This window comes from Elephantulus edwardii, unplaced genomic scaffold (genome assembly GCF_000299155.1).
Source record: "Elephantulus edwardii isolate Elephantulus edwardi_28Jun2011 unplaced genomic scaffold, EleEdw1.0 scaffold00135, whole genome shotgun sequence".
NCBI classification, from domain to species: Eukaryota; Metazoa; Chordata; class Mammalia; order Macroscelidea; family Macroscelididae; genus Elephantulus; species Elephantulus edwardii.
In genome coordinates, this window is record NW_006399885.1 from 5708775 (window position 1) to 5722651 (window position 13877).

Genomic DNA, 13877 nt, shown 5'->3' on the forward strand with positions numbered 1-13877 from the left:
AGTTTATTGCATTAATTGCCTAAGGTCACAGGCGACTCAATGGCAATAACAACAACAACATACTATATTGGTTGTTGTTTTGTATTTAAGTTTCTTGTTTAGAATCAACAAGACCTCGAGGAGGGCCTTTATATTTAAAAGTCGGTTGTTACTATATTTTGGAGGAACATTCTTCTAAGTGGTACAGCACTCTTCTGTCAGTATGCTGTACTGAGGTAACCTGGTGTTGCTGTGGTGCTGAAGCTTGTGCCATTGGGATGTCAAATGGTATAACAGTTAACTCATTTTGCACAGTGTTTGGTGGAGCTCCCAGTTTAAGACAGGTTTGGAAGCAGAAGTGGCATCCACTTCTAAACACCATGCCCCTAGAAAGTCTATGAACTTTGATAAATGACGATAGTTATAGAAAGACTTCAGGTCTTTTTTTCCTAGGGTTGCTATGAGTCATGATTAACTTGATGGCAATCAACAACAATTGCTTTCTTAAGTCTTCAGTTTTCTTTTTTCATAATTTTTTAAAATTATGATTTGAGTGAAAGTTTACAAATCATATTGGTTTTCAGTCAATCATTCATACAGTTTGTGTTATAATGTTAATTATAATACCCACAATATAAGCAATCTTTCCCCACTTCCTCCCTGTAATTCTTATTTCCATTGATCCTTCTAGTGTACCTCTTCCTGACTTCAGCCTTTGAGCAAATGCTGCTCTATTGAACCGAGGTGGCTGGTTATTATAAGGAGTACGTGCTTCCCTGGTGTGATTGCTCCCTTTATGGGCCCGTCTATTGTTTGGCTAGACGTTAAAGGGTGATGTGAGTTTTGTTCCAAGTTCAAAGTATGATTGAGGGTAATCTCCTGGGTTCCTGCAGTCTTTATAGGGTCAGTAAGGCTGACTATTTTTATGTTCGTTCTCCTTTCCTCTGCATAAGAAAAGGCCAATACTTGCTTCTGAGATGACCATATGCAAGCTTTTAATTACTCACCCCCGAGACAAATGCTGAAAATCATATTTATGGACTGTGTTTTTCCAGTTGATCTAGATGTCCCTTGATATTATGATTTTTAGCCTCCAAGTCTGGTAGTTCTGTCCCAAGAGTCTGAGTATTTTCTGTAGCTGTGTTCCATTATGCACTGAGCATGCGTGCAGCATTTACAAATGTGAGTGTAGAAACCTCTTCAGCCATAGCTGTGTATGTGTGTGGAGGTCATCCTTTATGGTCTCCCAGTGAGGAAGGAGTTACACTGCCAACTCAAAGGCAGGCAGTTCTAATCCAGTAGCTGCTCTGCAGGGGAAAGATGAGCCGTCCCCTCCTGTGCAATTTACAGACTCTGAAAACCCACTGGAGGCTCAGCTATGAGTCACCTCCAACTCAACAGCAATGACTTTCAGTCCCACAAGGATAAATATTGTATAAAACCGTTACTGTAGGATGAGTATAAGGATTCCAGAGGGGTGGGAGAGGTTGGAAGCAGAGGGATGAGGATGTGCAGGGGGAAGGGGTTGTTAATCATGGGATTGTACAATTTAATGGGTGGGGGGGTGAGAGAAATTAAAAGAATCTGATTTTGAAAACAATGTATTAGAATTTTGTAAAAAAAACTATTATAAAATGAAAAAGATAAAAAGTAAAAGTAATAGCAATGAGTTTGAAGAATTTTTAAACTGTATTTAGCATAGATATTATCTGTGTCCTACTTGCTAATTATTATTTTCTATTACAACTACTGCAAGACTATCTGTATTTTTGGATTTGCCATGTTGTTATGTACCATCAAGTTGGAACTGACTCATAGCTGACCCTCCAGGGGGTTTTCAGAGGCAGTAAATCCCACGAGAGAGAATTTCCCATCTTTCTCTTATGGAGTAGCTGGTGGATTTGAACTGTGTTCCTTTGGATTGTCAGTGCAACTCCTTACCGTTAATCCATTGGAGCACCCTATAGGATCTGCCAGAGTTGCCCTTTAGTCTCGGGTTACTCTTGGTGTCTCCCTTTACCTTGATCCTGATGTGCTCACATCCCGCATCTTGTGTATTGCCTTTCCCTTCATCAGAATTTACACTTGGGATCCTTCGAGTAAGTGCTTTTTCATTTCTCTATCTCCCATCATTGGTTACCATCAAAGAATGTTTCTTTCATTGTATAAACCTTCTTTTAATTTTTATAATTAGGTCTTATACAACCTCTGGCCTTTCGTGATTGATTTCATTTAACATAACAAATGTCCTCCAGATTTATGCATGTGGTGAGATGTTTCACAGATACATCGTCATTCTTTATCATTGGGAACTTTTCTATCATGTATGTGTCAGAGTTTCCATTCATTGATGGGCATTCTCATTGTTTCTGTGTTTTTGCTGTTCTGCAAAATGCTGCCGTGAGACTGGGTGTGCATACGTCGGTACTGCCATACCACACTTCTCTAGTATATGTATCTTGGAGTGAGCTTGCTAGACGGTCTCGTATTTCTATTTCTAGCTTCTTAAGACAGCACTATGCCATTTCCCATAGTGGTTGCACCACAGCCTCACCTGCATTGAACTTGCTGGGAGAGTTAATTGCAGAAGCAGCTAGTGCGCGGCAGGCAGTGAGAGCAGGCGAGCCAGTTTCACTTTCAGCTGTCTTGTCCCATCAGTTCTTTTCCTTTTGGTGGTTTCTCATTGGATTTAGTGGGAAAGAAAAGAGCTCAAGGCATTTTAAACCACCCAGTTTTACTGAATGAAATAAAAGTACATCAAAGCAAACACTTCTATTGGGGGTAATTTAATATTTATATACTGTTTACTCTGTAGCCTGAATTTGAAGTAATTACAGTGTCTCCGTTTACAATGTCTTCGATACACACCAGCCAGCTCTCCTAGTGGCTGGGGCCATAGGCCCATGCTGTAATTCAATTCCTTGGAAACAATTATTTGAATATCTAGTAAAGTCAGGGTTTGTGAGAATAGTCACTGCATGAATTTCACAGACTATACATTTTTTAAAAGCTTAAAAATAATGTAGGAACAATGATTTTGAATATCACTACCTAACTTGGGAGGGGCTAGAGAACATTGTGTTAAGTGAACTAATTCAGTCCCATAAGGACAAATACTGTACAAGACCATTATTGTAGAAATAGAAAACTAGTAAACTGTGTATGAGGATCTAACATGGGGAGGAGGGTAGTTGAGGAGGGGTAATTAACCATAGTGCCACACGATTTGATGGGTGGAGGGAAGGGTGGGTAAAAGAAATGGGAAAAATTCAGAGTGAAAAACAGTGTATGCAGACTTTGAAAGTAAACCAGTATAAAATAAAAATTGTGTTTTTTTAAAACATAATATTGGGCTAGGTTTCTAATAAGGTCTTTTAAATGACAAATACTAAAGAAAATATGTTTTAAAATAATTGTTAGGTGCAATCAAGTCAACACATACAGTGACCTTACGTATGACAGAGTGGGACCTGCCAGCCTCCACCATCCTCACAGCCCGTGCTGTGCTCAAGCCTTTCATTAAAGTAACTGTGTCAGTCCATATCTCTGAAGCTCCTCTTTATTCACCAGCCCTCTACTTTTCCAGATTCAATGTCTTTTTCCAAGGACGAGCCCTCACCCTCATAACATGTCCAAAGTATATGAGACTGGGTCTCACCATCTTTGCCGCTGAAGAGCCCTCTGACTGCACTTTTCCTAGGCAGACTTGTATGTTCTTTTGGCGGTGCGTGGGATAGTCAGTAAAACCCCAGGGAAGTGTGTGGCTCACAGCACATGTTCAATGCATTTTGTATTATTTTGCAGTAATAGTGGCTGTCAATTTTAGTGTCCTATATCTCAGCCTCTCACCTCAGTCCACCGCCTGAAAAATCTCTGTTGTTGTCACAAAGGGTTACAAACCCGAGGCAGAGATAGCTTATATCCAGGGAGTAAAGGCAAAACAGGAGGCTCCCACAGTCTGATGGTGTTGCTTTGTTTTGCTTTTCTTTACACTGATTTGTTGGTTGGATTCAATACTCACACAGTTTGATGCCCAGTCTACAAAATACAGTAATGTGTGAACCACCTGGAATATATAGTGAGAAATATTGGTCAAAACAGCCTTTATGTATAATAGAAACTCTAGAGTGCAGTCAGGAATTATGAAATAAAGACTTCCTCATTAGGTTTTTTGAAAGAGATGAGTTCACCAAATCACCTACTTGCTTTGCTCTTCCCCCCTCCTCCCCATCTTGTTGTGTACTGTCAAATCAGATCTGACTGGCATAGCTCCTCCTTCTCAAGCAGAGCATCTGGTGGGTTTGAACCACACACCTTCGGATTACAGCACAATTTCTTGCCACTAGGCCACCAGAGCTCCCTCCCTTGCTTTGCTTTTTTAAAAAAAAATTAATGTATTTTATTTTATTAGAACAAATTCTTTCAGTTTCCCTCAACCCCCCCAACCCCCATCAAATTGTACAACCCAATGATTAATCCCTTCTTCCCCCTGTACATCCACATCCCTCTGCTTCCAGCCTCTCTCACCACTCCTGGATCCTTATACTCATTCTACAATAACGGTTTTATACAATATTTATCCTTCTGGGACTGAGTTAGTTCACTCAGCATAATGTTCTCCAGTCCCTCCCAAGTTAGGTAATAATTTACAAAATTATTGCTCCTGCATGCTGCATGGTATTCCATTGTGTGAATATACCATAATTTCTCAATCCATTCGTTTGTGGTTGGACATTTGGGCTGTTTCCATGTTCTCATGATGGTGAATAATGCTGCTATGAACATTGGTATGCAAATCTCAGTTTGTGCCTCAGTTCTCATATTTTCAGAGTATATTCCAAGTAGTAGAATAGCTGGGTCATATGGAATTTCTATGTTCAGCTTTTTAAAGCAGCACCAAATTGCCTTCAGAATGGTTACCATTTTACAGTCCCACCAACAATGTATTAAGAGTTCATTTCTCGCCATGTCCTCTCCAACATCTATTACTTGCATCCCTGTTAAACTTTGCTACTCTTACTGGAGAGATATGGTACCTCATTGTGATTTTGGTTTGCATCTCTCTTATTGCCAGTGATTTTAAGTACATTAAGCTTTTTCTCAGGAAAGGAAGGAGGAACCAAACTTTTTGAGACAACTGTATTCTGCAGGAGCAAAGAATGGTCGATGACCTGGTCACACAGGGGATGTGGAGTGTGTTGTAACTCATGAGGCTGCCTGTGTGTCAGGCAAGGACTGTGTGTGCAGTGTCCAGTGGCTGGTTTCTCCAATGGCCATGGAAAAAGATCTTTCTCCAGATTACCTGTGGGTGGACTTGACTGTCTGCCCTGTCAGCAGCTCAACAGTTTGGACTGCCAGGTTACTCCAGGTGCCTTCCAGAGGGAGTTAGAGCAGCAGGACCCTGAGGTAGACACAAAACTCTGTCGTTATTTGCATTAGAGACATGTGCAAGAGTTGATTCAACAAGATGAGAGGAGTACTGAATATCCCATGGGCTAACAAAAGAGCAAACAGGTATGTTCTGGATAAAGTACAGTATGATAAAGATTGTTCTTAATACTGTTGTTGTTTTTGTTATTGTTGTGTGCTATCAAATTGGAACTAGCTTATATCTGATCCTCCTGTGGGTTATCAGAGGCAATAAATCATACAGGAGGAGAGGCTGTACCTTGGAGAAAGTCTGGCTCTGGAATGAAACTGTGGATGTTCAAACTCTGATTCTAATCATAGCTAGAAAGACTTGGACTCAGTGGATAGAGCAAATGGTTAACAGACTGGGCATCTTAGCATAAAGGCCTGGTGATGTACTTTGAAAAAGTAAGCAAAGCCTTTGGGAGCATGGTTCGGTTCTAACACACAGGAGATCACCATGGTTGGAGTTCACTGAGTGGCAGCTAGGTTGGTTTTTTAATCTGGGAGCAGGTCCTAGGTTCTGTATCTGCATAACTATTAGAAATACATAGAAAAAGTGGAAACCTGGGAAGCTCACTCCTTCCACCTGTAATACGAGAATAATGATCATACTTAGTCCTTGGGAACAAGTATGGATTAGTGAGATAATACGGACACAGCTCCTAGCATAGAGTAAGCATTTCATACACATTGTTGGTGTGTGCCGACCCGTGACTGTGGCCCAGTAATCACACAGGAGGAGATGTTATCATTTTGTGGAGCAGCTGGTGGATTCCCACTGCATGCCTTTGGGATTGCAGTGCAATTTCTTACCACAAGGCCATCAGAGTCCCCTTCACAAATGTTAGTACGTATTATTACTCTTTTTTGCACAAAATGGGGTCATACATATCATTCTGTGTTATAACTTACTTTTTACATGCCAGGAGCCTATGCCTTTTTTATGAATTCATCATTCTTTTCATGATTGCATGATACCTGCATTACATGGTGTGCTATACTTTCTTTAAAGACCTTTGATGGCATGGCATTTAAGCACTTAGCTGCTAATTGAAAGGTTAGTGGTTTGAGTCCACCAGCTGCTCCTGGGGAGCAGCATGGGGTAGTCAGTGTTTCTAAAGATTCACAGCCTTGAGGCAGCCTTCCTGGGTCCTGCAGTGTTGCGATCAGTTGGAACCAATATAATCTGTTTAGTCCTTGAACTTTCAAAAAGATTGTATGTGAATCAAAGAACCATTCATTTGACTCCTTCATAGAAAGTCTTGTACAATCTGGTGTAGAAATCAGAGACATTTGAGCACTTCATTGCCATAGATTTTTTTTTAAGTCAGATTGTTCTATTATCAGGAAATACTGAATTGCTGAAAAATTCAAAGAATGGTAAGTTATTTGATTCCTGGGCATGTGAACTTGTAAACTTTTTTACACACTCATCTTGCTTTTCTTTTTTTAAAAGTTCTTTTATTTTTATTTTGTTTGTTTACTATCAAATCAGATCTGACTGGTACAGGAGGAGATTGTCCCTCCTTCTCCAGCACAGCATCTGGCGGATTTGAACCACGTACCGCTGGGATTGCAGTGCAGCTTCTTGCCACTAGGCACCAGAGCTCCCTATGTCTTGCTTTTCTGTGTTGCCTGACTGCTGTCATGTCAATTTCAACTCCTAGTGACCTTCATCAGGTTTCTGAGGCTATGAATCTTTATGGGAGGACATTGACCATCTTTCACGCTTACAGGAGAGCTGGATTCGAACTGTTGATATTTAGTTAACCCCTTGATAAGTTGTGTACAGTGTGAACAGTGCACCTTTTCTAGGTGTTGTTAGGTGTACAGCTCATGACAACTTTATAAACAACGGATCTGAACCCTGCCCTGTTGCATGCCATCCTCATCATCTCTGATCATTGGAGTCCATTGCTGCAGTCACCATGTTAATTTCACTGAAGTTCTTTCTCTCTTTCGCCGATGCCCCTCTCCAAGGAATAAATTCTCTTAGCAATGTACCCAAGGAATGTGATAAGGCCTTGACATCTTTGCCTCCAAAGAGCACTCTGGCTGCACTTTCTCCAAGACATATTTCTTCTTTTGGCAGTCCATGGGATGTTCAGCACTCTTCTCCAGCATCACAGTTCAAAGGCATCAATAACTCTTCTGTCGTCTTTGTCCAGCTCTCAGATGCATAGCAACTGATGGAAAAGTCCATGGCCTAAATCTGGCACACCTTAGCTTTCAAAATGACATCATTAGAACCCTTAATAATCTACCTCCTACCCCCCCAACCTCTTAGTAAGTGATAGTGCTCTTCTGAGTGTCCCACTGACATTGGATTCTGGACATTTAGAGAGGTGACTTCCCTCAGACCAGGACAGTGTATTCAGTCTGCTGCCTTAGTTTCCAGATGAGGCTGTTACCACCTTCCTAGAGCTCTCTCTCATTCAGGTGACTGCAGTTTGGGAAGAGGGCATGGCCCAGCATGCTTAAAAGTTGGAAGAGAGTAGTACTCACCTCTGCCCTCCTTCATGGGCATGACGACACCGCATTAGCTGTTGTCGGCCCCCACACTCCAGAAAGTGGCTTCTGAATGGCTTTCTCCCTCTCTTCTGCAGGAATGTGGCTTTGGCTATGGAGAAGATGCTCAGTGTGTGACATGCAGGCCACACAGGTTCAAGGAGGACTGGGGCTTCCAGAAGTGCAAGCCGTGTCTCGACTGTGCCCTGGTGAACCGTTTTCAGAAGGCCAACTGCTCCGCCACCAGCGACGCCGTCTGTGGGGACTGCCTCCCGGGGTAAGTGGGTGATAGATGCCTTTGACTCCTCATTGTCCAGTCTCACATGTGCCCAGATAGCCACCCTGAGGTATTTGCCAAGCGCTCACATCTGTTTCTTGTTTCATTTGCCGATTGCCTAGTGTGAGCCAGCACCCCAACAGGCATTGGTTAGAAAATAAAATGAGAAGCCCTGGTGGCACAGTGATTAAATACTGGACTGCTAATTTGAAGTTCAGCGTTTGAATCCCTCAGTTGCTCCACACACTAAGGATGTGGGGTTCCCCTTCCCTGAAGGTGTCCAGTCTTAGAAACTCTATAGGATACTCTGGTTCCATCCTATAAATAAACATGCCAACATAGGATTGTCGTTGTTAGCGGTGGTCAGGGTGACCCCTGGGTCATGGATGGAAAGGAATACTGCCAGTCCTGCGCCATCTCCATGATCAGTTATGACCGAAGCTATGTAACCCGTGGGGCCTTCTCTGGCTGACTTTTAGAAACCAATGTCTGTTTCTACTTCATTCCTCATCTGAGTCTGGATTCCTCTGTAGATTCCTGTTCTGAATCATAGAGCACACATCTCCACAGACAGACGGATAGTGACCACTTAGGAGGGATGCAGGTCAGGTCTCCCATTAGCAATGTGAGAGTATTTCCTCTGAACCATTGCTGCTTCAACATAGATTGTTGTTGTGTACTGTAGAGTCAGAACTGACTTGTAGCTGACCCTCTCATGGGTTTTTAAGGCAGTAAATCGCACAGAAGCAGATTGACTGTCTTTCTCCCGTAGAGCAGTTAGTGCACTTGAACTGCATGCCTTTGGGTTGGCAGCACCACTCCTTGCCACTAAGCCACCAGAGCTCCTTGACCGTAGATGAATGCCATCAAATATTAACAGAGCCTGAGAACCAGTAGGCCATCTTTGTGGCCTGGTCTGTAGGGAGTTAGGCTGCTAACCCAAAAGCTTCGTGTCTCTCTGGCAATTCAAATCTACCAGCAGAACAGCTCCCTGGGAGAAAGATGGGCAGACTTCTCCTGGTGACTGACAGCCTCAGATATCTGGTGGGTGGTCTCCTGTGAGCAGGTTCCAACTCAACAGCAATAAGGGGGTCTTTTTTTGGTGTTTTTTTCATGTGTGTGTTTTTCCTTCTGTGTACCATTAAGTCAGATCCAACTGGCACAGGAGGAGATTGCGTCTCTTTCTCTGGTGGAGCATCTGGTGGATTTAAACCGTGCAGTTTCTTAGCACTAGGCTACCAGAGCTGCCTGACAGCAATAAGTTTTGAGAGGTTTTGACATACAGAAAAATAAAAATGTAGACAAATAATGAACAGGCATGTCATACCATAAATGGAGAGTGGGAGTTTAAAACGTTACAACAACTATAGAAAACTTCATGGCAATGCTTTAAAATGCTGAAGAAGGAATTACTGCAACTAGCAGTTTTACTCCAGAGAGAGAAATGATGTAGAGATGGGACACATCCCTGACGCACACCCTTCCCAATTTTGAACCATTCAGTGTTTCCTTGCTCTCTTCTGACAACTGCCTCCTGGTCCAAGTACAAGCATAACCACTATCAGGTGTTCAGTGATTCCCATTCTTCTCAGAGTCAGCCACAGTTTGTTGTGATCCACCAGTCAAATGCCTTTGTATAGTCAGTGAAACACAGATAGACATTCCTCTGCTATTTCCTGCTTTCAGCTAAGATCCATCTGACATCAGCTACAATATCCCTAGTACCACAGCCTCTTCTAAATCCAGCCTACACTTCAGGCAGTTCACTCTTGATGTGCTGTTTCAGTCATTTTTTTTATAATCTTAAGCAGAATCTTGCTTGCATGTGATATCAATGATATTGTTCAATTTCCACACTCTGTTGGATCTCTTTTCTTTGGAATAGGAACAAATATAGATATCTTCCAGTCAGTAGGCCAGGTGGTTGTCTTCCAGATTTCTTGGCACGACTTGGTGAGCATATCTAGGGCCACATCTGTTTGTTGAAATATTCAATCAGTATGCCACCAATTCCTGGGGCCTTGTTTTTTACCATTTCTTTCAGAGCAGCTTGAACTTCCTCCTTCATTACCACAGGCTCTTGCTCATACATTGTTTCAATAAATTTGTCTGTATCCACCAATTCCTGTTGGTACAATGATTCTGTAAACTCTTTCCATCATCTTTTAATGCTTCCTGGATCACTTAATATTCTGAAGCTGGGCTGTAAGAGGAGAAGTGGGGCATCAGGATTGGAGGTAGACTCATCAACAATCTGCATTATGCAGATGAAACAACCCTGCTTGCTGAAACTGAGGAGGACCTGAAGCACTTGCTGCAGAAGGACAAGGACTGCAGCCTTCAATATGGATTGAAGCTCAATATCAAGAAAACAAAGATTTTTACCACTGGGCCGATTGACAATATCATGATGGATGATGAAGAGATTAAGATTGTCGACAGCTTCAATTTGCTTGGCTCTACAATCAACACTCTTGGAACCAGTGGCCAGGAAATTAAAAGATGAATTGTGTTGGGCAAGTCTGCTGTCAGAGACCTCTCCAAGATACTGAGGAGCAACAGTGTCAGGCTGGAGACTAAGGTGCACCTGATATAGGCCTTTGTCTTTGCAGTTACTTGACATGCATCAGAGAGCTGGACAATGACTAGGGATGATAGAAGGAGAGTTGATGCCTTTGAGCTGTGGTACTGGAGAGGAGTATTTAATATACCATGGGCTGCTAGGAGAACAAACAAGTTTGTCCTGGAGAGGGTGAAGTCAGGCTGCTCTTGGAGGCAAGGATTCCAAAGCTCCGTCTGACATAATTTGGACATGTTGCAAGACGGGATCAGTCCTTGGAGAGGGATGTCATGCTTGGGAGGGTGGAAGAACAGTGCAGGAGAGGAAGACCCTCAATGAGATGGATTGATTTTGTCACTGGGGTAAGGTGGATAGGCGTGTCATTGTCAATAAGATTGGCAAGGGATAGAGCAGTGTTTAGGACTGTTGTACACAGGGTCTTTATGAGTCACAAGTGACTCGACAGCACATAACAACAACAACATATTCAACAGAAATTAAATTATGTGCCTGTTGTGGTTGAATGCTCACAGCAGCATGGTTCAGAATAGTGGAAACAACTCACAGATGTAGCAGCTGCTAAACAGAATGTGTTCCATCTATGCAGTGGAATATTATTTGACCCTAAGAAAGAATTCCACGCATCACAAAGAAACTGGTGTAACCGTTACTGTAAGAACCAGCCCTGTCCAAAGTCCCGCTTCTGCAGATGTGTTCCTAATGTCCAGATCCACACTTTGACTTGGGTCAGAAGAAGGCACAAGTGGATGAGTTCCCACTCTGTGACCATGTGGTTCCCACTCTGTGACCATATGATTCTCTTCAGAAGCCTTGAAGCCTGCCCATATTTGTGCCAACAAGTACATGGTGAGAAATTGTGGCAAAAATAGCATTCACAAAGGAGGCAGAGTTACACCCTGTGTCACCAGCTGTTTTTGTTTGGTGTCATCAAGCCAACTACGACTCATTGCAGCTCCCTGAACAGCACATCTGAACGCTGGCCTGCCCTGCACTATCCCCACCGTCTGTGATACACTCACGCCCACCTTCTTGGTGAGGGTCATTTCCTGTTTCTCTGACCCTCTGCAATTTTCAGCATAACTTTTTCCAAGGTTTGGCCCCTTCTGACAATATGCCCAAACTATGTGAGGTGCAATTTCACCATTCTTGCCTATGAGGAGCACTCTGGTCGCACTTTCTCCAAGACAGACATGTTTGTTCTTTTGACAGTCTATGGTATATTCAGGACCTTCTCCAACACTACAGCCCAAAGGCTTTTATTTGTCTTCTGTCATTGTTAGTCATGTCCAACTTAGAGATGCATATGAAATCATTGAAAAAGGTTATAGCTTGGATCAAGTGTACCTTAATCTTTACACTGACATCCTTGCTCTTTAGCACTTTGGAGAGGTCCTTGACAGCAGATTTTCTCAATGTATCACATTTTTTGATTTCTTGACTTCTGCTATTATGGATGGTGATAGTGGATCCAAGCGAAGTGGAGTGGTTTATGAAGTCAGTTTTCTCTTTATCCATCTTGATGTTGCCTTTTGGCCCTGTGGTAAGGATTTTTGTTTTCTTTTTTTAATTTTTTTTTTCTTAATGTTGAGATGTAGATCATATTGACAGCTGTAGTCTAGTAAGCAGGAAATAAATATTTTACATAATTGCCAATTAATGTTAATGGAGGCCAGTGAAAGAGTACTGCTACTATTTTTTTCAGTGTCATAAGTTGGCTGCCAGGGACCCTGCACAGAAGGGCCAGCCTAGCTCCTGTCAGCTCTTTGTTCCCTACGACCAAACTAGTTGCCAGGCCTTTCTTCCATGGCACCTCGGGGTGGAGTCAGGTCTGTCTTTTTTTATTAACAGCCAAGTGCTTAACTATGTCCACTACCCAGTGGAGACCATGACAGACCCAATGCAATGAAATAAAAGGTGGCCACATGTTAGGCCACTAACTGGTAAGTCAGCCGCCATTGACCCCACCAGCCACTGATGGAGAATGATGGGCAGTTTCCTCTCATGAGGATTTACGGCCTCGGAAAGCCCAATAGATAGTCACTATGGGTCAGAATCTACTTGTCAGCAGTGGTTTTCTTTTCTGTTTTTTTTTCTTTTTGGTTTATTGGAAATGTTAAAGGAAATTCCCCTCCCCAGCCTTCCACCCCCACCATTTAAACTTGAGTCTTAACCTTCCACAGAAATGAAAAGCTCATGGTAAAGACAGTTCGATGCTAACTATAAACAGCCTATAGCATGCAAACATGCAAATGTAATAAATCAAACCGACTACTGAAAAATAAGTGAATGCTGACCACTGTGCATTTGCCCATTGGGACATACAGTCTCCTAATAGTTTCTATGGTGCATGAGTGTGTCAGAATTGTAATGGTACAAACTCATTTCTCTGTAGTTTTCTCCACGCAATAAAACCCTTTTTACTCATCAAGCAGATTTTTTTTCTTTTCTTTTCCCAGAGATGCCGATTTATCAGGTCTGTTTTTTTTTAGTTCATACAACATCATCAAGTGGTAAAAGTAATTGCTCTTTAGTCTTAATTCTAAAAACTTTAAATTTTTAAATGTTCTTATCTGGAGAATTAAGATCCCTTTCCTACTTTTTAGTTATAATATTCATACTAGCCTTAAGATTTTTTTCCTGAATAGTAAATTCACTATATATGTAATTGGAGTATATAGTGAATCATTAAAGGATTTATGTTAAACTGATGCCTGGTAGCAATCAGCAGACAGTAATTTAGTATTTTTACTTTCACATATTTCATTACTTTAAAAATATCAGCAGCAATTCTCATTTGAAGCATTATATAATCCTGTCTTCTCTTTAATATTCTAGTCATTAAGAATTTTAAGACCCACAGTTATAGACTGTAAGCCATGCTGCGATTGGAAATCTTTTTCTCCTTTACCTTGCCTGCTAGCCATGCTAAAGACACTTTACTTCTATACGTGCTTATTCTTGCTTTCATGAATCATTCCTGTTTATTCCGTGATCACAGCTCTTACATAGTCTCTTTCCCTCTGGCTCCCAGGTCCCTGTTATGGTCAGAAAAGCTTTGCCCTGTGCACGTGGTATAACTGGCCCTGACATTTCCCTATGCTTTTATGGTTTCCTGGGCCT

At 42.0% G+C, this 13877-nt stretch overlaps 1 protein-coding gene across 1 annotated transcript in view; it reads left to right on the forward strand.

Moving 5' to 3' along the window:
* The window catches only part of TNFRSF19 (tumor necrosis factor receptor superfamily, member 19), a 73818-nt gene that overhangs the window by 16678 nt on the left and 43263 nt on the right, over positions 1–13877 (forward strand). Inside the window, exon 3 of the mRNA XM_006894129.1 lies at positions 7998–8176. Within this exon, the coding sequence (XP_006894191.1) occupies positions 7998–8176 (179 nt within the window). The remainder of the gene's footprint in view (positions 1–7997; positions 8177–13877) is intronic.